This window comes from Hirundo rustica, chromosome 1 (genome assembly GCF_015227805.2).
Source record: "Hirundo rustica isolate bHirRus1 chromosome 1, bHirRus1.pri.v3, whole genome shotgun sequence".
Taxonomy (NCBI): Eukaryota; Metazoa; Chordata; class Aves; order Passeriformes; family Hirundinidae; genus Hirundo; species Hirundo rustica.
The window spans coordinates 27236834-27264385 of NC_053450.1; the positions used below are offsets into that span (position 1 = coordinate 27236834).

The 27552-nt window shown below is 40.0% G+C and overlaps 1 protein-coding gene across 1 annotated transcript; it reads right to left on the reverse strand.

Moving 5' to 3' along the window:
- Window positions 1-9339: 9339 nt before the first annotated feature.
- LOC120749946 (carbonic anhydrase 2) lies at window positions 9340-26995 on the reverse strand. Its single transcript, XM_040057985.1, has 7 exons — window positions 26746-26995; window positions 26061-26258; window positions 15958-16076; window positions 14515-14607; window positions 13689-13751; window positions 12497-12652; window positions 9340-10191 (listed from the first exon to the last, which is right to left on the reverse strand). The coding sequence occupies exons 1-7, from the start codon at window positions 26777-26779 to the stop codon at window positions 10072-10074; spliced, it is 783 nt and encodes a 260-aa protein (XP_039913919.1). The 5' UTR covers window positions 26780-26995; the 3' UTR covers window positions 9340-10071.
- Window positions 26996-27552: the final 557 nt, after the last annotated feature.

Here is a 27552-nt window from a genome sequence, read left to right on the forward strand (position 1 = left end):
TGCATTTTCGTGCATAAAAGATAAGACCAAGAACCACAGAAAAAAATAAGTTATTTTCAACACTGAATTTCCAATTTTGTTATCATCTCAACACAGTGGGCAATGTACTACTATGTGGTTTTAGAAGAGATTTCCTACTTGAGTCTATGGCTACCTCTTAAAAATTGATAGCATTTTAACTTCATTTGTATCTTCATTTTTGATTTTGGGGATAAATACATTCAAGTAGTGGAAATTGTTGGAAGTTAGTGTCCTGACAGTGTTTTATCTTTATGGCCAAAAAGAATAATCTTGGTGTAGAAAATTTCCTGTCAGTTATCACGAGAATGTAATAGTGTTACTGACATCTCTTTTTCTCTAGTTTGTTCCCCTGTGCATGGCTTGCTGTACCCAGGAGCTTTCATGGTAAAACTGACATATTTAGACATTTCTATTTGTCTCTCCCTGATCTATGCTGCTTTTTTATTGCTTTCTGCGTGGTGATGATGAAACCATGGACTAGCCCATAATACATCCAGGTGAGGAACATTAAACTGAAAAGAAAAAAGACATAAGATGCATATTATCCCTTTAAAATTTATAAATGCCAGGCTTTCTTCAACACATGTTTAAAAATGAACATTTAAAATACTTTTGGCATAAGAAATTGATTGACACTGAAATAGACTCCCAATTAGAACAAGCCATTCAGTTTGAATAGATAAAATAATAATGACTGAGTTTTCATTGGGTGTTGCAAATCTGTTGGAGAAAGCTTGAGTTTTATCCAAATATAGGGAAAAAGAACATGACTTGTGACATTTCCTTTCTGTGAAATGAAACAAAGAGCACATAAAGAGTGGCAAAAGACCTGCTGGTGCACAGATAGAGCTGCTGGTGTCCATAGTGTGCAGCACTTATCAGAGGTCATGGTTGCTTCAGTTCCAGGGTCTGTCTTTACTTGCTATAATCACAAAGTCAACCATCATCTTTTTGCACAGCGCCTGATTATGTGCCATATGACAAAAGAGGTGATTCTTATGCTTACACCATCTGGGTGATGTTTGTCTCGTGGTCATTTTGCCATCAATGAACTTTCCACAGATATTTTCTATCCAGAACAACTAAGAACAAAAACTCAGGTAAATATACTCCTACCTGCCATCACCTTGGGAAACAGGTTTGAACTGTCTGCAGAATAGATTTTTTTTCCCTTTTTTTTCTTGATGCTGTGGTTGTAGAAGGAGATTTAATTAAGTTGTCTGGATGTAAGATTCACAGATGATCAGCGAAAACAGTTGGAAAAAAGCACAGCAAAAAACATTGTTAGACATTGTTGACAGCACAGCTTCTATCAGAACACCAGAAGGATTCAGAGGAGTCACAGACCCACAGCCATAAAATGGATTTGAAGGTGTATGAATTTCCAGGACCACATTTTAAAGCTCATACTCTCAGAAGACCACTAATGACTCTCTGTGAAGAAACTCTGTAGCACTGGTTTAATTTATGGTCATGACAAAAAGCCTAGCTTTTGTGTGCAAAAAACTCCTGCAGAACTGGGGGAAGGGCTAAATAAAGGACCTTTGATTGAGACATGGGAACAGAGGTAGACAGGCTCTAATTTGGTCGTAGCGTTTCTATCTGGTGAAATTCCATTGCTACAAAATCTCGTGGCATGCCAGTTTTTGCCGCGAAATCTATTTTTATTAACGTGGAAAATGAAATAATCTCAGGGCTCTGGAGTAATCTGCCCAGTGTTTCACATACACGTGGAATATTTTCAGTCTTGCTGGAAGAAAAATAGTATGTGCTTTTCTAGAACATTTTCTTGCCTAGCACCATCCTGCAGTGATTAATTACAGTTGCATTTCAGTCCCTTGAAAGAGAGGATTTACAGCAGAAATACTGCACAGTATGCCACTTTTTTCAGCTCTGCATATCCAGACTGGGCTTGTTGCAGCAGGTTTTGCATACATCTCAAAATGCCTTGTAAGAGCTGAAGCTGTTGAGGATATTTTCGACCGTGTAAGTCTGTGGAGATCTTGCGTCACAGTCTTCCTGAGGCTGGTGGTGCGTACAGCAGCCTGCAGGAGGAAAGCTCTGCGGTGCAAAGCTGTTTAAGCACAGCCTGCATGACTGGTGGTGCCACTGTCTAACCCAGATTCCCTTGGCTGCTTCAAAGGGTTGTGAGCTCTCATTCTCTCAAGAACATCTCTATTGGTCTTCCAATCAGTGGCTCATTTCTTACTGCTGGAAAGTAAAAATAGTCTTTTTAGTTAATATATGAGCCGTGGCCTTTTTCCTGATTGTACTCAGAGATCACTTTTATTTCTGTGTTTGCTTTTATTTTCTCCACTGTAAAATGCAGGTGATAGTTCTGAATGCTTTGCTTTTAGACACACTGCTGTACAAAGCACCAAAGAAATTCAGCTGGACACAAAACCAGAAAACCACAGGAGAATCCTAATCTGCTAACCACAAGAAAGGAGCCAGTTGCCATAACTCAGCCACTCAGTAGGTTATCACTATATTATTTTGGTAGCAACTGTTTTCTTGTCAGAGCGTGACTCCTATGTCACAGTGCCCTGGTTTTCCTAGGCTCTGTATTTTTAAGACATGGAACATGTAATGGGAATCTACACTCAGAGTAAGTGGTAGTCTAGACACTGTAGTGTGCTCCTAGCTGGGGAAGGATGTAAGTGATGGAGGCTGTGGGAGTTGAGAAAGTGAGGGTTGTATGACACCTGAAGTAAGGTGAAGGGAGGCAATCATCAGTGGCACCTCCTGAATGAATTCTGCACATACATTTCAGCGACTGAAGGACCAAGGCATTCAGAAAGGCCTGAAAAGTGTGGGGGTTATCTGTCTTCTGAACACAGCACTTCCTTGCCAGAACCTTGGCATGCATAGCTTTAGATATGCCTCAGCAGGTTTTCCCTGCTAAAGCAAAAGGAACACGCTGAAGGGTTTTCAGACTTCAGGAAGGACTGGTATCTTGATGGTGTCACTGCAGGTTGTGCTTATCAATACAGTTTTCCCTTTGTGACATTTTGCAATGCTGCCAAAATTCACAAATCATTTCTATTTGAAAAATAATATATCTAAGGAAAACTTCTTTAAAGTAAATTGTCATTCGTCCCTATCTTAAAGAAAATAATATTAGGATGAAAAAGAATTATGTCCTAATCTTCTTTTTATATTTGATCAGTTTTCTTTGTTTGCATTTACTTTTATGTTTTCAGCACTCAGAATGATGTAGGTCAAAATCCTCTTCCTGATCTCTCTGAATACACACTAGTAATACTGGGGCTCCATGGAGGCATAAATATCTCTCTGTCTACACTGCACTGCAGAAGTAACAGGTTTAGTCAGTTTTCCTTTTTCTTTCATTATTTTCTAGCTTCTGCTTCTGCTTTCATGGTAGCATAAGTTTTAACAAAAAATCTAGATCTTAGCTGGCAGAATAAACAGACAACAAATTATGAAACTGGATGGAAGAAGTGTATAACTTTTTTAGAAACCCATAATTAGCTAGGTCACAAGATAGGCATAGAGCATGTACCTAATTCTGTCAACACCCTGCTACCATACAGTTAGGCTCTTAAAGTTCTTCCTGAATCATTCATTAAATGCAGATTAGACTTGCTGTCTTACCTAATCAGGCTTGCAGGCACTGAATTTCCTGAGAGTCTGGTGTGATTACCTCTTCAGTCACTGGGAATGCAATGACTAGGAGTGAAGGCTGCCTATGTCAGACCTACTTTTTTCTGGTCTCCCTATCCCTTTCGGGCAATTAGTTTCATTTGAGTCCCTGAAACATCTTTTAATAAATCTTTTTTTCAACCCTAGTGGGAATCTCTAGTTTCTTTAAGCAACCATAAGGAAATCTGTGGTGTCTGAAATACACAGTATGTTTTACTGGAGTAGACACAGGACTCAGTTTTTCCCTATTATGAGTAGTGAGCACTTCAAAAGGTACAGTTTTGATCAAAGTGTAAAGGGTTGAAATTAAAGATGAAAAGACTACTTCCTAAACAATAATAATAATAATAATAATAATAATAATAATAAAAAAAAAAGATTGGCTTGATGAGGATTTTTTTGTTTTGGGTGATAATTGGATATTTCATATCCACTCTAAGAAAAATGGTTTCTGAATGACAAAAAGAAACACTTTTTCAAAGGTTTCTATGACTGAGAACATAACATGATGAAGGAGGGCAGACTTTTTCTTCTCATGAGTTGGGATTGACATTTATCATGCAGTAGATATTGCAGTAGTTAGATAGGAGGCCTAAGATCTAAAAAAACATTATTAATAAAATTCGTTATTATCATGTAACTTTATTAAACACAGTATGGTGATTGATGATGGACCAGGTCAATTTCTCTGACATTATTCCTCAAAATTAAAATAATTTCAATTCTCCCCAAGCTTAGAATATTTTTTTTCTGTTTGCTAATTTTCTTTCTGAAAGGCAAAGATACTTTCAAAGCCCCTTCTCCTTAACCTAGATAGCTGCTCAGTTGCAATATCCTCTGAGAAACAGGAACAGATTTTCATAGGGGAATGATCTGACATTTCCATTTACCTGGAGACTTCATAAGGATTATGTAACTAGATGGCATTAGAATTTTACTCAACGGAAATTAGGAGCTGGATCCTGCAAGTCACTTATGAGCATGCTCAGGTTTCTGTTCTTTCATGAACAGTCCCAACAGCCTAGCTCACCCCCACTCCTCCATCCTATCCCCTTTCCCTAAACTGAAACTGAAAGGAGCAGGACACCTGACCTTTCGAGTATGCAGCCTCCTACCTCTACTACCCATGGAAGGAAAACGGCCCTTGCTGTGCAATTGATGTGGGAAGCCAATTAAACTTTGATTAATGGATAGGATTACTCATGTATGTGATTAGTCACATCAGAGTTTTCATGATCAGGCCTTACCTTCTGGTGTTTCTTCCCCCATACACTTGATGATGTGACAAATTCTTCTCCGGGAGAGAGAGAACCTTAGGAAATGCAGAGCAGAAGGTGACATTTACAAACTCACAGGAGGGGAATTTTACTCATTCTGGGACTACTGCATTTTGTATCTGTAGGCATTATCATTAATTGAACACTTGTTTATGTTTCTAAAAATAATTTAAAGTACTTTGATTTCAAAATGCAGTCTGGGTATGACTTCTATTACTAGTCAGAAAGTATTTAAGAGAGCCTGATGCACTTCTACAGAGAGTAGGAGGAGATTATTTACCACCTTCTTTTAAGCTGATCTGCAAAATGCTGTCCTTTTAAATGTCTTCCAAGAGCATATTCAGTGAGGATGGTATATTTTAAAGCCTTGTTTTTGTCTTTTGTTCCAGGAAAATGCTGCTTTTGTTTTCTTTACTACTTCTACCTTCCTTCTTGAAGCGTGATTATTAATCACTAAAACAACAAAAACACATGCTCAGTGCAAGTATCCAGAGGCACTTAGGTATTGATTTTGATTCAAGGAATATATTATTTAACTGTCATTTGAGAATAACACAGTTAGACTATTTATAGTAACTTTTGATACAACATTTTATACATCTAATGAAGTGGTGAAGAGATGCACCATCTAAATTACAGTGTCCTGCATCATCTGATGTATCAGCCTATTAAATATGCTCATGTTCCTTTTCTTGAATAAGCCTCAGGTCAGCTGATTGAAGAGGGATTTAAGCAAAGGAAAGAGGTAGCTCTTCACTGACCTTGGAGTAATTCCAACAAATTATTTTGCTGCTACACAGTTTCACAAACCCAGAATCTTTGTGTATCCTTACTCTGCTTTGGAATGGATTCTCCATTTCCCTGCTTATGTGCACTGGACTCCTCAAGGCCCAGCAGTGGAGCAGAAAGGGAGAGAATATCCCATGAGATTACACCAGCCTGCTTGTCCCTCTGTAAGGTAGAGTGGCACAGGATGAGCGAAGAGGATCCTTCAACGGCCAAGGGCTCCAGTTTTTTTCACTGATGAACCCTGCAGGTTCACTGGAGGGAGGGTCCTTACACTTCTGGCTTCCCAAGGCAGAAGCAGATCAATACTTTGCAGTGAATTTTCCAGGTCTTTGACCCCTGAGTAATATTACAAGCCTCATTAAACCCTATTCCTTAGGAAAACTAGCTAATATGCAACTGTTACTCTTTATTGAACATGGTGTCAATGCATTTCTTAGCTCTTTCAGGGTGTGAGTTCAAAAGAGCAGTGATTGCCTCTATAGATACATAACCTCACACCATGCAAGATTATAAAGACAAGGCTTATTTATTGTCTTTTTCCAAATGACCTGAAGGTATCTTTTTACTGTTTAATACACTGGAGTGTACTGATATCCTCACTGGACAAAGCTATCTGGGGATTAGGAGCAGCACAGCTACTCCATGTTAGCACTGTGCCTGCTGAGCATCTGGGACCATTGTTCAGAGCTTTGAGCTCTGAACAAAGTGAGCAAGAGCTCCTTGTTAGGGTGAATGTGAGAATCACTGCACTGTAACCCACACTGGGCTGGGGAGGTACCCAAAACAAATGGCTTCGGTTTGCGGCTTGGATAAAAACAAGATTGAAACGTGATGTAAAATTAGTTAGGGATCACTAAAAAGTTTTGTGCCTTTACCTTTAGGAGGTTGGTGGCTGGGGAGCCTCATGGCCGAAGTGAATCATTGATGGCATCAAGGCAGCACAGATGTTTACCATCATACAGAAAGAGGAAGTGCACAGCAGTGAAATGTCCAGTTCCCATAGACTTAAAAATATACCAAATACTCAGTGTAAGCAACTGTCACCAGGTGCTACATGAACGTATGGGGTGCTGTGCTTTGGAAAAGGAAGTGGTGGATGTTAGGAGGTCCATGGGAGTTTTTCAACAAAGCTACTGCTTGTACTTTCATCAGTCCTTGTTTCTATGGTACTAGATTTGACACAGCTGTTGCTCGCACGGCTTTTCTTTGAACAGTCAGAAAATCCTAAAGCTGTCATTTAGTGAGTGACACTCTTCTATAAACTATCTGGACTTCTATAAATATTGCTGACTCCATGAAGGGCATCATTAATCTTATCTTCCAGGGAACATCTCTAATCACAGCTCTACCCGCCCATGTCAATCTAGGACACATTCAAGCCTTAGAAACAGCAGTGGAAAAATCATAAAATGTTCTAACACATGGAGTTGGCAGACAAGTGCCAGACAAGATCACAAACTGTGCAAAATGAACAGTTTGCAAGTGAATGTGCTTCCCTCTTTCCCCCATCCAAGTGCTGGCTGACTATCCTATGATGATTTCAAATTAATGCACTAGACCTTTTTTTTTTTTCCTTCTATGTGAATTTCCCTTTAATCAGAGCCACCTACTTAACAGTAACACAATTACATGCACTGGAACTTCTTTGGTTCCATGACCAAAGTGGTCTCTTAATTTACATTATGAATTCAGCATCAGTTTTCCAGTTAAAACAGGATGATGTTAGAACGGCTAAGTCCACTGTGCAGCAACTCAAGACCTAATTACAAACTCTTCATATGAGCAAGTAGTAAATAAGAATAAAAGTCAGAAAGAAAAGCTGTTCACCATTATCTTAACTGAACTCGCCATTCAGGAAATGAATCATGAATGCCAGGGAAATTGTTTTCTTTATTTCTAGGTTGGATTTAATACATCTCCCATGGAAAAGGTTATCCATTACACTAGAATCTAACTGCAAAATGTGAATTTGTGGTAAGTTCACATATCACTTTATGCTGGAGAGGGGCTGGAAAGGTCTTTTTTTTTTTTTTTTTTTTGAGGATTTTGAGGTGTGGTTCTGTAATTTAGCTTACTTACAGGAAAAGACTAGTGCTCCCTAGTAGACCACACAGGTAAGACATACTACAGGCTTTTCCTGTACCCAAAAAAGTGACCTAGGAACACCAGCTTGCACTGTCTGGCTGAATACAGAAGTACTTCATTCTCAGCAAAGGCAAACATATGGCACTGGCAACATTCCAGGTAAACAGATTCACAGAAACATGATGATAAATATACGGCTGATGTTGATTGTCATTGCTGTTAGCCATTATTTATGGAGCAACCTTGAAGTGTGATGGAATATAAGATATGAAATACTTTATTGCAGCAGTGGCTAGAACCTCAAGGGCATTTCCAGGTTTCAGCTCCAGACATTAGTTCACATTCTCTGTCATGTACCAGCCTGGATAATTTTTCAGCTGTTCAGGTACCAATGAGATTACCACTCCTCAGGCAATCTTACTGCCTAGTATTCAGGGTATCATAGTTGTCAAGGTATGCATTTAGAGTTTTAAAATCCAGGCCTCGTATATTTTATTAAGTTTAGGAGTAATTTTTTTAATCATCCTTAGAAGGCATTTGAATATTTTGGCATGGTCCTGGGCAACATGCTGCTGGTGGCTCAGCATCAACAGAAGCAGTGGACAAGGTGACCCCCAGAGATCTCCTCCAACCTCAGTCATCCTGTAATTCTGTATTTCCTCCTAATTTGCTTCATTGGCTTTAAGCCACAATAATTTGGATCTGAAATTCCCATTATGGAGGTGTAGTCTCTCCTGCATTGTTTAGGAAAATGCATAGCACTCAGGCCTGGGAGTGATGCTTAGAGTCAGAAAGCTACTCCAACCATTCGACATGAACTTGAATCCAACAGCATGGTTGTTGTAGCAAGAGACAAGCTTGTAGCTTACGCTTATAGCTCCATGAAAAAGAATTGAACTCAGAACAAAATAACATTTGGTTTTTTGCTTTTTGTTTTGTTTCGTTTTTGTTTTTTGGGTTTTTTTTGTGAGGGTAGGATGGTGGGCATTTTAAATGTGGAAGCTTTTCAAAGGTTGAAATTTGACAAGAGTTTTCTGAAGATCTTTGTATGCATTTTGAGATATCTCCATTTCCATCTCACACATTTCAAGAACCAGGTGCTTCAGAACATAACCTGCCCAACTTATACCTTATAAGTTACGAAGTGATTCCTGACAGTGTAGCAAACTCACAATAAATTAATTTAAAAACTAGGACCAGAATCTAATGAGCCTATTCTTCGGTATAATTCTGTTTAAAAGTTTTGTGAGGGCATCTTTCATTATACATTCAGTTTTGACAATAATTTGTAGTGATTGCTTAAAAGTAACACTTCCTTCTGCCATCAGAGAGAAGACGCCTATTTAGAGAAAATTTCTTAATATATTCATATAGTCTTGCATTCATGTTCAGTGTCACTGAAGCCAATTCCCAATGTACATGTTTAGTAATTATGTTTAATATGCAACCATGTGAACAAGATTAGTGACTCCATACCAGAATTAAAATAACAGAGAAGCAAAAATAGAAGTATAGTTTTATTAGAGAAGTTATCTAAAATACAATATTATTTTTCTTTTTAAATTAGAACATATATTATTTCAATGAAAAGATATTTTGTATTATTTCTATGGTAATAACTTTTAGAGATAACATTTAATTTAGAACATTTTTAATTAAAAAACCCAACACTACCATTAAGACGTAACTAAGGCTGTTGACAGCATGGGTAAAAATGCAAAACAGTCTCAAAAATATTTACATGTCAGTTTCTTAAAATCTAAGAAGTCTAATTCTAAATATTCATTTTGCTTAACTTCCTCAAAATACTTCTTTTTCTAAATTATAGCTAGATTCTGTATTCCTGTGCTTCTTACAAAGCTTCAAGTTATCGTTAGTTACGTGTACTATCACACCAGTGGATGAGGTTTCTTAGAATGGCTTATTTTGCTACCACCATATCCTCTCCCAAGCAGCCAACATACAGTTATACCAAAGTGTCAGTCGCAGCAATGGTCACCAAAATGCACACAGCCACCCACCCCCTGCCTCCCCCAACCCCACACCTTAAGAACCCCTTCCCATTTGGCCAAGAGTCTTTCACATTTCATTAGCTGGCATTTCAGACGCAGAGCAAAAGAAAGAATGGATCTGGGAGACAAGATGTTGCCTGGGCACACATGGCAAAGTTTGTTTTGGGCTTAGCAAGAGGGGCTCCTCACAAACACAGCAATTCCTAACACACTCAGCACTGAGGTTACTGGAAGGAAGCTCTGACTTCCCTGCTCTTCAAAGGCTGACATGGGCGCCAGTTGTCCACCATATGGCACACGGGCTCATTCTCAGCATTGAAGCAAAGGCCACGGAGTTTGCACATCTGTGGAAAAAGACACAAATATCCTCAAATGCATCCTCTCATTTCAGCAGGACTTTTTGAAGCTACACATCTTGGGCCCGAACCAGAGCTCCAACTCAAAAGTTTTGCCAGTATCAGTAGTCTAGAGATGGCATCAGCACCCACACGTCTGCATTTCATCCACACCATTTCCAGCCTTGACACAGGCTCTGCCATTCAAAAAATATCCTGCCAAGAACAAGTATGAAAGCACAAAAAACAAGGACATAGACACACATTTTCTGAACTCCACAAGCAAAGAGATGTTTGTTCTTGATCCAGATATGAACTGAAATCCTTTCAGAATCCTCTTCAAGTCATACAGTTTTGCCTCTTTTTTTTAAGTCCACTTGAATGAATAACAATTAAAAATGGCTCTACACATGGGTCAAAATAAAGCTGTTGATTAAATTCAAGTAATCCTGATTTTCAAATGCTCTGAGAGGGGAAAACTGATTCACATCAACAGGAGCTTACTTTATAGTTATGGTACTTGTTCCTAAAATACAATTTGTGTTTGCACAATCTGATGTAACAAAAGCACCTTTATGTCGAAATAGGAATCTCCAAAACTCACAAAAAGATTGTGCCAAAATAATAACCCACCCCAAAGATGATCTCACACAGACAGGTAGAAGTGCTGATGAATATACCTAAGTGAGACACAGGATTTCCTACAAGTCAGGTTCTAGCCCCGGTTTTTCCACATTCAAGGAAAAATGTCCTCAGCAGTGACCTGTCTCCACCACACTTTACCTTCAGGACCAACCAGAACACAGTTCAAAGCTCAACCTTTGCCAAGAACTGCTGTGTGACAACAAACAGTAGCAGGCTTGCTACACCCTGCTGTTATATGTGTCTTCTTTCTAGCTTTGGAAAACCTACCCATCTTAAACCTTGCATCAGTACTCTGATACATGGTTTCTTCTTTTGATCAGCATGGGAATAAAAAAGCAAACTACTACACAGTGTGGAAATATTGATGGTAACATGGAGGGATGTTTGGGTGAGAAATACGTGGTAACTTTTACCACTTGTACATGGTTGGAATAGGTATAGTAGAAAAAGCCCACTATTTTGGTGAGTGTGCTCTTATAATAAAACTGTATTTGTAAACTTTGGATTATCAACAGCAATAGGAAGAGTTTGGAGTAAGTGAATAGTATCAACTTTAATGCTCCCTTGCAGTTTACTAATGGCAATCAATCACTGCTATGATTATTACTTCCAATAGTTCTTCCTCATCACATATTCTATCTTTTATTATGTTAAGTTCTACAACAGCTCAGTTGCATTTTCTTTCATATCAGATGAACAAATGCCCTAGAATCAGGTGCAAATTAGGTGCAGGTTGTTAGAATATCTGTCATCAGTAAAAGATACTTAGGAATTTGAAGGTTAAACTAATGCCCTTCAGGGCTGGTCTGTATTGATAGGCTCTAAATTCTGTTTATATTTCTCAAGCACACACATCTGAACCCAAGAATGGAATCTTGCCTGGATGTAATTTCATTAATGGATGGCACAGAAGGCTGGGGCCAAGTGATTTAATCTGCACAAGCTTCCTCCTACTAGGAAGACTATCATTCTCAGGCTGGTCAGAGTATTTTCTTAGGCAGCAGACTCCTGGAATCTGCAAATTTTGCTGCTTCCACACAACGGGAGCTTTGTTAGAATCATCACAAATCTGCGTAGGATTTCCCAGTCTGTTCTTTGACAAACAGAACTTGCAAAAAGAGCTCTGTGTGCTGGAAATGCTGGAAAATCAACAGACCAACTACAGCTCTACAGTGTGAGACTGTGGATGCAGCACACATGCTCCCCAGGTGATCTGTAAACCTGGTCTTTTCAGGGCAAGTACACCCAGAGAGGTAATTGCATGTACAGCAAACCTGCTGATGCTCACAATCCATGCTAGACTAATTCTGCATGTGCAAATGGTCCTTTCAGGCATGTCTCAATTATCCAGATTTTTACCACATGACAGCTCTATGTATCTGGAAAATATCTGACAATTTTTTTAGCTTTTCCCCCCCATCTTCCCTGGAGTGTCCAAATAGAGGACAGCCTTCCATTTTACAGCAAATTCTACATCCACAGGCAGAAGCAGAGTCCTGTCAGAAGAAGATTACCACTTCAGATAGGTATTTTTGACACGTGATGCCAACTAATACCCTGCAGAGCTCTGCACTAGCACTGCCATTTCATGGATCACCTGGTGGGCTGAACTGAGGCCATCGGTGTAACTCCAGTACACAACTCCTGGCACCACAAGCTGGAAACCTACCTGCTCAGGGCTCACAGTGATGGGCTCCTTCAGAACATGCCAGATCACACATTCAAGCAGTGGTGGAGTGGTCAGCGAGCCAGGGTATGTCCAGTAGTCTCTGCATGCAGGAAGGAGTCCAGTGGGGTCAAAGTTTGTAAAGGAAGCTTGCTTTCCCTACAATAAAGTAAGCAGATAGGCTGATGTAAGGTAGAGATCACTTACACACACTGGGATTGCAGGAGTGAAGTCTCCAAGGAAAGCTCCTTGTTTGTAGGAACGGAGAAATGGAATTTGGCATCAAGTGTTGCATGCCAACTATAGTACATTTGGGATTAAATACAGCAATATATTTTTTTCAAGATTTTCAAGATACTGCTCTTGTATCAAATGTTGCATTTATGTTCCTTGGTCTTAGAGAAAAGATTTGACCTTGCCTGAAAGGTCAGATGCCACCTACACTTATTGCACTGGAAACATAGAACCTGTGAGACCTGTTGGAGAGTCCATTGCAGTAGGCAGCAATATCCATCTACCTCAAATGGAGCCTGATGAGAAATATGACAGCATAGTCTCATTTTTTACTTTTGCTGTCCACATTTCTCATTGGCACAGGCCTTTACCCACTATGAAGGTACCTAATTACACACTAAGTACTTTTAGTTTTACATTACTCAGCACACTAAAATCACACACACACACTGCACACAATATTAAAAACACAGAAAGACTTTTTGCCCTTAAATTATATATCTTGATCAAACTGTTTATCTGAACTCTCTCTAGAAATAGCCAAGAGAAGCATGCCCTCTTGGAGAAAGGAAATTTAGCCCACAGATGCACAGATGAGGGGAAATGTCTTTTCCATCTGTTACCACTGACTAGAAAGGGCACCTAGGAATGTAGTTTAGATTAGGAAGATAAATCTTACCATATAGCTTTAAATACAATTAAAAGACAGAGAAATGTAGTCACAAAGATAGGAAATAATCACTGTTTCTAGTACTCCATGCTCTCTACCTCAACTTCATTCCAATCTCTTTTGCTTTTAGAATTATAGGAGCACCTGTTCTGATGGCAGGAAGGTTTGTTTTACTTTCATATATGCAGCAGGCTGGGAAGAAGTAAAAAAAAAAAAAAAAATCTACTTTCCAAAGAAGATAACACAGCACAGTTGTGATGTGTGTTCATCAACACAGACAGCAAGTATTACCTTGGTTTGAATGGAGCTCAGAGCATCCACAACCTTCTGTATCTCAGGCTTGGCATTTCCCACCTGTAACACAAAACACATGAAAATAAGACTCACCATGCATTCTCATGACACCTTTAGTTTTCTGTTACAGTTCTCAAGGAAACTTTTTTCCAGCCTCATTTCATTACATAGTAGGAGTATTACAGCATAAGTGACTAAAACAGTCTCTGTAAAATCATGCCAGTTGACAGCGAGCACAAACGGGTCAGCCAAGGACACTGGGAAGAATAAAGCTATTTTCATTTACAGTGTGTGGATTTATTTTTGGACTTAAGCTGTTCTTCTTTTATGGAAGCCACCCTCCTAATAAAATAGTCACCCTCAATGAGGCCAGGATGGAGTACTATGTACTGCTGGAGCAGGCACATCCTCCAGCTAGCTGTGAAGACAATTCAACTAACACAAAACACTCTGGCATTTAAAAATGACAAGAAAATTAAAATAGGTGTTATTTAGGCTGGTTATACTGCAGATTCATACACACAGCTTGGTCAGTCACGCACATCACTTTTCACTGGCAAGAGTTATGCAGCATCACTGTCTTGATGAAGGCAAGAATGCTGCTACAGGGTTGCCACAGTCAGGGATGGCAGTCATACTCCATGGCCAGTGTACCAATTTTACAGATAAAGGAAGATAGGAATTTGGAGCATCACCTAGTTTGCTACAGATTTGGACAACAGAGCACAAAGCTGCCTTATTCCCTGTTTTCTGCTCTTAGGTTCCCCCCTGCAACACAACAAATGTGCTAGACAAATAATCAAAAAGAAAAAGTTTAACGAACCTTCATGAAGATGCCCACCACAGCTAAACCATCAGGATGCTTCACAGCTTCAGCAAATTTACCATATTTTACATTCCAGTGAACAATATGGAGCTAGGAGGAAGAAAACAAAGAAGCACTGTGAAGATGATATTCCATCCAGAATGCCTCACAAATGAAGATGCAGGGAAGTAATTTATTAAGAGCAAGATGGTGTTTTACTGCTGAGGTTTGAAAGTTTTTGTGTACACTTAAGAATTTGTTGAATTATTTATCTACTTTAAAATTTCATTTATTCAAAAAGATTTCTATAATGTATTTTATTTTGCTCCTCACTCCTATTCCCTGGTGAGTTTAAAAGGCAAGCTGTGGTTGTATCATTCTGCTTTCCATGTGGTGAAACTCTGTTGCCTTCAGAAAAACTTTTTCCCACACACAGCCCACAGAATTTCAATGTAGTATTTTAATGCTATGCATCTTGGAGTTCTTACCACACTGACATACACTGCCAGTGTCAGAAGAAGCAGAGAAGACACATTAAATACAGATTTGACTCATAATTTGAAAGTTTGTTGGTTTTTTTTTAAACAGTCCTGTCCTTTTCTGGAAAGACTTGAAAAAGAATATGAAATAAATCTCCAAGTCATGTTAGCCAGGACATTACTTTCCTTTTAATTGCCAAGTTATTTCTAATTTAAATTCAACAGGCTGTTTCCCCACATCTGCAAGTCAAGTTGGACAAGTAATTATGGTACTGTGAAAGACAGAAGGCAATTGAAAGTTTCTCAGGTAAGACAAAAGCTACTTCCCTCATGAAAAAGCAGCAGAGCCAATGAATTTGTGGGGCAATTTCTTTTATCTATCAATGCAAAATCACAGGTATGTTCCACAAATGTGTTTTTATGAATATATTTTAGAAGTCAGTCGCAGAAACCAGAGGTAGATTTCTAAACAGGGGACAATGAAAGGTGGAATGCAAGGCACTAAAGTCACTCAGTTTCTGTATCAGACTGTAATATGGAGTCTTAAGTGGTCTGAGGAACATCCGGCATTTCAAGGGTATCACAAAGAGTGCCTGTAAGATTGCACTTCACTGTCCGCCCTCTTCATAGCTCCCCTTGATTCTCTGCTAGGAGAATTGAAGCTAGGAAAGGGGGATGTGCATGTACAGAGGTGCTGCAATTATCTTTCTTCATAATTTCCAAGAGCTATTGAGAAAGCAGGGGAAAAAAACCAGGTATTATTAATGTGGGGTTTTCTGATTCTCTTTCACAGGAAGTAGCCAAGAAAAATTACAAATCTGTTTCCTGGTCTTGCAAGGACTATGTTCTAAGGTGGCATCATACCCAAATTGTCTACGGTAACCTTCTCCTATGAAAATCTGTAGTTAAAGTGCTACTATGGTGGAATACTTAAAAAAACCCCTCATTATAAAAAGCCTCGAGAAGGTAAAGCATGTCCTACCTCTGCATCATACTTTACACCATCCACAGTGTGCTCAGATCCCTGGCCATCACAGGATCCCCAGTGAATGTGAAACTGCACCAGCCTGTAGACTCCATCCAACGCTCCTCCTTGCAGCACTGCAAAGAAAAGATCCTTTATTTGCAACTCACAGAACTTTTGTTACCAAGTCTTCCTTTGAACAGAAACAGCTATCTCAAGTCTTTTATGTGATTTACAGTTCACTGCATGCTGCCATGCTACTCCAGATCATCCTCAATGGTACATTACTGCAATACACCAAAATCAATAATAAATGCATAAAAATGTAAGTGACTTTACAGTGAGCATCTCATCAGCAATTTAACAGGCATGCCAGTATTACAAGTAATGAGGGAAGATGTAACTTTTCTGTCACCAAATAGATAAAAAAGCCCTTTGTAAGAGGCTCACATAGAATCATTCTAAGGAAGTACATTTGAAGACTGAATTATCTTCCATGTACTAATGTACTCTGTCCTTTCATTTTAGACACTTCATCCATTTAGGCCTTAATCCTGCAAATCCTGTGGCAGATTGGATTGAGTAAAATGTTTTTGGTTCCAATTTAAACCTGAACACCTGTTAGCCATGGGTTAGCTTTGTTGCAGCAAGGTAAAGCACTAGGCACAGGACCAGACAGTGCAGAGATGTGAATTCAAATCTTTTGTTCTTCCCATTCTGCTAAAAATAGCAATGCCTACATAGAGAGATTTTTTTAAATGAGTTGTTTATTTATGCTCTCCATTATGTGGCATTATTCATGCTACGGGACTGCTCTGAGCGAGGTTCCCAGACACACTCTGAATTATACAAGAGCAAGCTCCCTTATTCTGCTTGTTAGTTTTACCCCTCTACTCCAGCTGTGACCAATCACTATTATGACATGCAGGATCAAGCCCCACCATTGCAAAATGCTCAGGGCACAGACAATGTCTCCTCCGGTGCAGCATAAAGCACAGAATAGTAACAAATAGTTCTATTAAATAGAGCTATTTACATAAGTTATCAGAGTGAGGTTTCACACAAGTTTGTGTGTTGTTTGGGGACTTTTTCCTTTTTTTTCCCCCCAAGCATCTCAAATCCAAATTCAAAATTAAATCTTTATGTTGTTAATATTTCAAAAATTAAAAACAAAAAGCAATCTGAAGTGTTAGATATTTTAAGAGACCAATTTCTCTCTATAAAAATATATACAATGAAGTGACAGAAGAGTGTTGACATCAGCTATTACATGTAAGTGTGCTCTGTGTATGTGCCACAAAATGATTCTGTGGAGTAAAGATGCTTTCCTCTCAGTCTGCAATTAGTCTAGACACTAGCACAATACGTGCATGTATGAAAACATACATCAAATGCTGATTGGAAAAGGTGGCTGCATGTTCAGGTTTGAAAAAGTCCCATTATATTCAAGCATGGACAACACCAGCCACGGATATAAACAATAAGGTGAGAAGGATTTCACTTAAGATTTGCAATACATGAAAATAAAATAAGATTTCTTAAAAGTACATTAGTTTCCACCAGTGTTCCCTATGCATGCAAAATTTGGGTTCAGTGGACAAATGTAGCATTTGCCTAGGGCTACTTTGGTAAATATATTTAGAAGTCTCCCAACATGTATTGTTATTTGAAAAACATGAACAGATGTTCCACTGCAACCTATGTGATTTCCAATACCGTAGCCAACAGACCAGGTCTTGTCCTACCTATTTCCAAGCTATGCGATCCAAAGAAGAATGGCTACTTAAAGTAATCAAATAGGAACACATCTTATTTTACTTTTACATTTTACATACTAGCAAGTGCTAGTTGCCAAGACCAAGAAGAATAACTGTTTCAAGCACAGGACTACAAATCTGAGTACTTTTTTCAGAACAGTCGCTGTAAAAACTCATTAGCTCCTTCTGGAAATGAAGCAACTGGTTGCTGCGTCTTTACAGATGCAAAATCATTTGATCCATACAATATAGTGTTTCATTTTAAAATGATGGCATGGGGTTGCAATATTTCAGTTTCAGTTCCTTTGGCTCAAGGTCTTGCTGGTTGCTGCAAGTACAAATGGACTGAGGTTCCACCACTCCTAGACCTCAGAAAGCACTAGCACAGCACAGGTTAATCTGCCATTATTCATCAATGGAAAGCATGCTGAAAAGCAGAACCATGCAATGTTCCTGAGCTCATTTGCAGTGTTATTTCTCTACACAAGGTTTGCTATAGTCTCAAAACCCCGAATGATGCAGAAAAACCTCTTTGCAGTTTTTGCTTACTTTTCTCATTCTGTGGTTCTCAAATCCAGCACTAGCTTATTTTGACTCACAGCAGAGCATTCAAAGAAAGTAATAATTAGATTAGTGTTAATGAATACAAATTCAGCAGGCTTAATTACAGAACTGCCCTCTTGTTGTACCCTACGTTAAGCAGTTATTTTATTTTTAATACTTAGCCTTTTCACAAAAGTAAAACTTAAAACTAAACTTAAAAGGCAAAACAGGAATGATAGAATCATTTTCTTCTTCAAAACAAGTTTTTAAACCATAAACAAATGCTACCAGGTTTTGCAGTATAAAAGTTCACAGAGAATCAGAACAACATTCGTATCAGGAATTTCCCTGTCTATGCTCCATGTGACAAGAGTATCAACTCAATGCTATGTTAAAAAGAAGTCCAGCCTTTCCATCCTTTTTTAAAATTGATGGGGAAGTTCTGATCCATATTTGAGCATTTCATCATTAGCTCCCTTACTTTTGAAATCAGTGTTAGTGAAAGCCATCCTGAACATACATATGTAGCTGTGATCCTTTCTGTTTTATTGCACAGCTTCAGATGCAACGCAGTCTGAAGACAGCACAAGGTGAGCTGAAAAAACATTCTTTTCTCATGGATTCCATCTATTCAAGACAGTTTACATCACAACCTGATATTGTGCTACAGCCCAAGAGGTGACAGGTTGACAGTGCTCTTTCTTCTTTTCCACTATTATGTGACTTATACCAACTGTGGGACTTCTTGGATACAGAAGGTGAAGTTGATTTGACTCCACTACACTTCCTTGGGATTTCTGAAAACACACAGGAATCAAGGGGTGCTTTGCTGTGCCTGGTAGAGCTGTTTACTGAGGCTACACACCTTCACTGTTCTATTTAAAGGCAAGTCGGTGAGCAGTTATCCTTCCAATGTAAAACAGAACAGCCTTGTAAAAAAATTCTGTGGAACACCTCATACCTTTTTTCAGAAAGTGGCAGTATCAACTCTAAATTTTTTGCAGGAATACTGTTGGAATTAGTTATTTAGTTAACTCCTATGCAATGTTCTCTCTATACAGAGCAGAAGACTAATAAATCTCATCAAGCCAATAAACACATCAAAGGATTAATCAAAATGGAGGAACTACGAGACTGTTTAATGAGTTAGACTGAATTCCTTCCTGTCATACAAATTAGTGCAACAAGAAAAAAATACTACTTTAAAATTTGTTAATCTGAGAAAGTGTTCTACAAATGACAATCACCGACTACAAAGCTCCTTCCAGTAGCTGAAATAATGGGTCCACTAGAGCACAGTAGATGTCCAAAAGCTCCAAACTTGGAGAGCTAATTCTAATTGAGATTCCACCAAACAAAAACTAGCAGCAGGACATTTCAAGCATCTACCTCTGAGAACAGCCCTCTCATACACACACTGCTTTAGCACAAAGAAAACCATGATTTTGTATCAGCCTACAGTAGATGTGATGTGTAAATAACATTCTAGGTATATGTTTATGTAAACTTATGCATAGTACATACATTAGTGTTCATAACTGTTACACTTTTGTGTATACATAGACATCTGTACAACGGAAAACAGGATTTGAAGAGACAAAGCAGATGAAACATTACTTGAGGCAAAGAAAAAAAAACTACTTGAGCACCATGTACTATTAATGACATGAAAAAGGCTCTTATGAGGATGCTCAGGAATTAGCCTTGTGTTCTTATGCAAAGATGGGCTTCCCATCTGACAGACTAGGTTAGCTAGGGTGAGCTGTCACTTCTGTGAAATGTGGAGTACAGAGTCACATTTTGTGAGATGTTCCTTCTTTATGTTATCTCTTTCAGACACTCCTCCTAGGACCCTGTATCATGACAAGCAACAAGAGCAAGACAGCATTGAAGCAGCTGACTGTAGGGCTCATATTTGCAGAAAACATCTGTAATGGGTTTCACTATGAGAAGAAAAAAAAAAAAAGGTATATCATAAGGAAAAAAAAAAACCAAACCTAATTTTGACCTTACTAGAAATTTAGCCTGATAAGGTTACAAGGATGTTCCACAGAGATAGACCAGAATGAAACAGCTGCCAAAACACAGCAACTCTGAAGACATGTGTATCTGCAGCAGGTCAGTTGTTCCAATTCACCTCAGTTGAACTATTTCATCCGGACTGGGCAGCAGCCAGAAAGACTCCGACCTGCTTCAGGATACAAAGTCATTTAGGTTCTTAACGTTCCTCCAACTCCCTGGGACCATGTAGTCTTTTAAACAGAAATTCTCTGAGAATCGTAACATGCTGTACTGAGTCTCGGACCAGCCTTCAGCCCTCACATTTCACACTATGTAGGCTGACAACAACTTTAAGAACCAATCTGGAAGCATTAAAATTCTCTTGAAAGTATCAACTGATTTAATTTTTAATAGTAATACTTTAATACTAATCCAGTGCTTGCTTCCTGTACTGAAAATTGTGTATTGGACAGTGTTCCTACTATGCTGACATCTAATGAAGGACTGAAACTTAAGGTGGGAGTATTGCCTCTAACTATGCCCTCATGCCTGTAAGCAAATAAACAAATTATCAGCTGAGACGAGAGGTAATCGTGACATCTGGCACACAGCTTCATTACATCTTAAAAATAAACTTTTCCAAGTGGCCCCAGCTGATAACAGCTGACTAGTTTTTCCTGGTTTTACATTAAAAGCGCCTCTAGAGGACGGATTAGCAAAAGGGAAGGAAGTTTCCATGATTGTTAAATGCACAATCCAGGTCAAATTTCTGCTTAAAAATTGCATGTTAACATAACTTCCCTTCCCCCGCCCCCCCCCAAATAAACAACAAAACAAAAACCCCCACCAACAAACCAACCCCAGCCCAGTGTAAATGAAGAAGGGTACTTTTCTGTAAAGAAATGAAGACCTGAAACATGCAGGACTAATCTCATGCCCTCTCATCTTCCTTTCCAGTTCCTGGAAATACCAGAGCTCTTCAAGTAACTTGTTTACACAGACTTTGCAGCTTCTGGTGATCCCAGTTCACAGGAAAAATGACTTAAAGATCACATGCCCTTGAAACATCTGACTTTTTAGCCAAGCCACATTATTTGTGACATAAGCAGGGGTCTGAATGCAGTCCCCATAACCTATAATCAATCAATTCTCTGATTCCTGATTCCAAAGGATTGACACATTCATTGCATTCACTGTGGACCGTCAATCCACGACCCTATATTGATGACATGCAATATTATTCTACCATGGCTAATATTATCTCTTTAGATCTGGGAAGCCTAAAAATAGACCAGTGGCAGTGAGTTTGATTAAGAGCTGTGCCTTCAAGACAGCAGATCTACATGTTTCTTCTTCCATTTACCAGCTGAGGTGGCAGTATAAGAGAAGAGCAACAGTGGCATCATTTTCAAAGAAACTCACTGCCAAATGAGCAGTGCTAATGCACTGGATCTTCAGTAACCACTGTAACAAAATGGATTAGTTTATTTACAGTGAGTCCTAATTCAAGACAGCTGAAGTGTATGCATTAATATTTACAATTATTGAAAGAATCAGGTAATATATTGGATTACAACTACTGAAAGACTCTCAAGGAGAGCTAGCATCAAGATTAATACAGTATTTTCATTTTCAAGGTCTTGTCATAATTTTTAAGTTCTATTATGATTTAATATTTGCAAAAATGTCAGATTTACTTGGGACACTGACTTGAATTTTAATTCTCTAGCTCAGCAGCAAGGAGAAGGAAACAATTAAGAGACTTACAAACAAGTATAAATTACCAGCACATTTTGTAAAGTCTCTAGAGTTTTACACCATAGTTGCAATTCCCTTCTGTCAGGTTCTACAGCTAAGATACACGATTTTAACATTCTTGTTATAGAATAAATTCATATCTGATTGACTTCTTTCTTATATAGGCTCATCAAAAACTTGATCAGAAAATACAGAATCCAGTCTACTGTTGTGAACATGTCTCACTTGAATTTCAGAATTTAGATAAATCCTTAAACGTTTTCTGGGAAAACTCACACAGAGAACACACTTTATGTATGTTACAAAAATCTTTCAGGCTCTTGAGGGTTTTTTGAGCGGAGTCACATCCTGTGGTTTTACAGCTGTGAGAAGTCACGGTTTGCTTCTGCCTTTTGAAGTGAGGGAAACGATACACAAGTCCTTACAGAAGACTGGAATATGCAATGGTTAATATCATAAAAGAAGTACTCTTAATGAGACTCCTTTGCTATTAAATTCCTGTATTGCAGTAACACATCTTGTTTTAAGAATTATCATCACCACTTGTTTCATTTGTAAATGTAAGGTCTGATTCCATCACAAGAGTGGATGAACCTGAATTCCAAGTTTTATTCCTAGGGACACTTATCATAATGACTTTTTGCTGTCAAAATGAAGAAGAAATTTTTTAAATGAACAAATTTTAAAGATGAATGCCTACAAATACTTTACATTCCACTACTATTAAAAGACAGTAGACAAGAAAATTAATAAAGCAACTGCAAGAACTGAAGGGGCAGACTGACCAAGTAACAACTGAATGGGAAAGTTCACAGTTCGGTTTCTACATACATACCCAAGAAGACATTCCAAAAGGCTTCAAGGATACAAAATAGAAAATACTATTTTATGTAGGAAAAACCATGGAATTTTTCCAGACAAAGTAAGTTCATTAACATGGCAAAGCTGGCTTGTGAACATGCTTTCCATGCACCATTTCTACCAACTTGCAACTGTGAAATATGAAGGGGATTCACTTTGGGAATTAACAGAGCCTTTGCAAGCATATTCTGGCGTGTAACAGCTGTCACACAACCCAAGACAGCTGCTACAAGAACTGAAATCAAAGATTTGAAGGTAATTGCTTAGGAAGAGGGTTTTTCATAAGCATTGTTAATAGCATCTAGGCATGTCTAAAAAATTAACATGGAAGTAAAACAAAGAGTCAGGTTCTAAAACTATCATAAAGAATTAATACAATTTCTCTGTTAGAAATTAATTGTAAGAGAAAATTGTATAGGTCATAAGCATAATTACAATCTGAATCATGAGTTATGTCTCTCAAGCTCCACCAATTAATAAAAAGAATCTGAAAGCAAAGAAGAAAACATCTTCTTCTGTGAAGTTACATCTGTCACAAAAATTGTGCATAAGGTTATTTTTGATGAAAAAGCTGAACTTTTATTTTGCTTTCTTACTCAAAGTAATATAGATATAATTTTAAGGACTCCCAATTTTTCTTTTTGTTTATCGTAAGGGCAGATATCATAAGGGCAGATAAGGGCAGAACCTTCACACGACTTTTCCTGATGCATACATGTAATGCAATAAATACATGTTCTTCAGGAAAAATACTAAACTTTTGATTAGTCTTAATTGTGAACAACATTACCCATATTACATGTTTTCTGAATCCAAGAAATAAGTAACAGCTTCTTTCAGAGAGTTTTATCCAAATACGCATTTTAGCTTTCTTATCTATTTTTATTATGCTATTACTACCTGCTTGGGGGTTTTTTAATTGCAAGAACTCATTTTGTATACTCAGAAGAGCCGGGCTGATCAGACATTACGACCTAGAACTGCTGTTCAGTTTGCTTCAGTGCTGTTAGCTATGAGACTGATGGTTCTTAATGAAATGGATCTACCTTGTGTGCAGTTACTCATCTTGAAGATTACTCACAAACAATGATCTTATTACTTCATTTTGCGCCTACTACTACAGATAATTCATTACCACATATGGGACAGCTCATAGAAACAAGCAATACAGCCTGTGGGAAGTATTTATAGGATATTATTCCATTGTCTTCTGTAAAACATACCAGCACATCACATAACCTCACACAGCTTCTCCCTGTGACTGTTGTGTGATGTCTTACCAAGAACTGGGTATGCACATTTGAGTGTCAATTTCAGAATCGAGCAGATACAAGTCAAAGACAGCTCTATTCTGTGTAAGGAAAGTAGGTTACCTAGTTAACCGCATACAAATGAAGCCATTAAGTGTGCTGCCAGGTAGATTCTATGCACTGTAAACTTCAATAGGAAGTCTAGTAGTGAATGATCCACCTTACCTAGCTTCATAGAAATCTGTTTAGAATAATAATTTTTGATTCACTGATAGAGATACTGAGACTATTTCTACTTGCATCTCCTATCCTCCCACTCTGAAAGCTGTGTCACTGCATATTTGTCAAAGGATCTCTGCCACAGATGTTCTGGTTCTGCACTGACTTCTCATAAAAAGCATTCTTCCTACAGACGTTTCTTTAAATTATTTTACGTTCCTGCCATTTTTCCTCATAACCTGATTTTCACAGTTCTGTCCAGACTCAGGTACACACAAAGTGAACACAATAGTTTTTTGACACTGTGGAGACCTGAACCTGATTCCTTTGGGCTCAGTGAGAGCAGAACAGCATCAAGAGCAGACTTGCACATATCTGGTAAGAAAGGAATACCTTTTTCTCTGCTCTGGATCATTTACCTTATTCTCCATGACACTGTTAAATTGAACGTGATGCAGCTCCTTTAGCTTCCCAGTGTTTCAAAAAAAAAAAACCCAGAGGTCAGAATACCTTCTTCCTCTCCTTTTTGAAAAAAAACTTGATGCTTTTTGTAAATTATTATATGGACCTATGTGTGTTTATGCAACCGTTAACACTTATATCTGACCACTTAATATTGTTCAGCATAAAGACTATAGTTAAAATGCAAAGTCAAATTCTTAGAGCACTGCTGAATGCCTGTTATACTGCTGTATTGCATTAGTTACAAAAACCTCGTATTTTTAGTAGGCACAGATCATTTGGTTTCGGCACCATTCCCTAAATGACATGGCCAACAAAACACTTTGGAAAAATAGAACACTTGCTCAAGCAAGTTAAATCAGGCAGTGTCTAGAGAAGGCAGTGACTTACAACAGGATTGTTTTTGTTGTCCAAATTAAAAATAAAGGCACATTCATTGTGGCAGGGTGATGATTTCTGCAAATGCAGCCATATGAAAAACTACAATCAAACTGCAATCCCTTGTTGCAAGGCCAGCCTGGATTCAGTCTGTCCATCAGAAAGGCCATTCCTTTCAGTAACGATTACTAAGGGCTTGCAGGATTCAGTGCTCAACTTCACCACAGAGCACAAGGAACAGCAAGACACTGTGGACTGACTGCCTGCTAGCAAAATTTGTAGGAATGCATCAGACACTTCATTTAGAAAGCCCGGGATCAAGAAATACCAGGGATAATGCTTTTTTAGAATTACAAAAGAACAAAGATGTATTTTCTAATAATTCCTCTGTTTCTGTACTAACCTGGGAGCATACTGGCTTCAAAAGTATGAAATAATATTTTGATAACCAAAGAAACTTTTTCCAAACTATTTCCACTTCAAGTTGTTAACTGTAATCCTTTGCTATTCTAAGGCCATTTTTTTCCTACAATGTATTTTGCCTCTTCTTTTAACCATTTGATCAGTAGCTTATGATAACCTGAGCCCAACATAATTCCTGTCAAATACTTTTAAAATTTTTCTTTCCACAGCCAAGCCCTTATCCAAATTCTTCTGATTTATCCAAAAATAAACCAATTCACTTTTCAGGAGTTTAGCTGCCTAGATAGCCTTAGCTCTCTTCTAACGGGATCTCAGTTTCCTGTTTGCTGAATCCTCCCCATACAGAAGCCAGAATATTTTGGTACATTTTCAGCCTTAAAAAACCCTTAGGGATTTAGTATAGATTTTAGTGGGAGCGTTAGTAGCAATTTCTGCCATTCCCTTCCTGCACACGAAGGTGAGGTCTCACCTGACTTGTCGGAGGAATCATCAAACTCCACGTTGAAGGAGTGCCCGTTGTTGACGATGTTCCTGGCCGTGCTGGCATCATAACTGAAGCTAAGAGGCTTCAGAGAGGAGTCGTACTTGGCGGACTTGCGGCAGATGTCAATTGGGGACTGGCGCTCTCCATTGGCGATGGGAAAGTGCTCGTGCCAGTGAGCGGGTCCTGTAAGACAGCGGAAAGCAACTCAGTGGGAAAAGACACAGAGTTCGGGGGATATAAGCAACACACCTCTCTCTGGAAATCGGGATGTTCGAACACCAGCATCAGCCCTTAACTGCGTGCGTGTGGGCCGGCGGCAGCGGGCAGCACAGGCGAGCGGAGGTCCCACCTGGGCAGCCCCACAGCCTCGGCGGCTCAGGCGGGGGCTGCACCGGGGAGTCCCCGCGGCCACCCCGTCCTGCGGAGCGGCGCCGGTCGCTCCCTTCCGGAAGTAAAGGAATGTCAGCAGGGAAGCGGGAGATGCTCGGGCACAGCGTGCGGAGCGCCGGACAGGCTGCTCGGGCACAGGCGCATTTCAAGGTTATGAGAAAAAAGCGCCACCGAGCTCACTGCCGCTCCGGGCAAGGGCTCCGCGGGGCAGCAGCGGGCACGTCCCAGGCGCGGCTCCCGAGGACCGACCGGCAGGTGTCCTGCACCGCCGGGCACTCACCGTCGTGGCTGCCGTATCCCCAGTGGTGGGACATGGTGCGCAGTCCTGCTTTACCCGCGGAGGCTGTCACGACGCCGTGGCCGCAGCGCGCTCTCAGGGGCTTTTATAGGCTCCCGCCAACTCCATGCCCTTCTCTGCGGCCGGAGGAGGGGTGGGGAGTGAGGGCGAGGGCGGAGGGAGACTCCGCTGGGGGCGGAGAGAGCGGTGCCTTATAATCCGCGCTCGGCCGCGGAGCCGCGGCGGGCCCGGCGAGGAGCGCCTCCCGCAGGCAGGCGGCGCCGGGCGGTTCGCGCACGGCCGCAGGCAGAGCGGGGGTGCCAGGCCCCCTCGGCGCTGCCGCCGGGCCCCGTCCGCGCTGCCGCCCTCCTTCAGCGCCGCCGCTCTCCTTCCTGCCGCGCATCGCGCACCTGCGGGCGCTGCGCTGCGCGGGCGGTGCGGGGCGCCGTGACCTTGGGAGGTGCCGGCGGCTGGGCCGAGCAGCGCGCCGGGAGCCGGAGCGGAGCGGGGCGGGCGGCGGGTGCGAGAGTGCGGTGTGAGAGAGGGAGCGGCTGTGCGGGTGCGCGTCCGCGTGTCCCCTGTGCGTGTGCCCGTGTGTGTACGTGCGGAGCGCGGCGCGGCGCGGGGCGGTCGGGTGCTGCTCCCTGCCGGGAGCGGAGGGAAAGGAGAGAAGAGGGCAGCGCGGCAGGGCAGTTCGGCCGTGCCGGAGGGTCCTGCAGCCAGGCTTTGTCATAGATGCTGGGGTTTGGAGGCGGAGATCGGCGGAGTTGCGGAGTGGAGCTGTGGTGGGTCTTCAGAAGAAGGGGGACG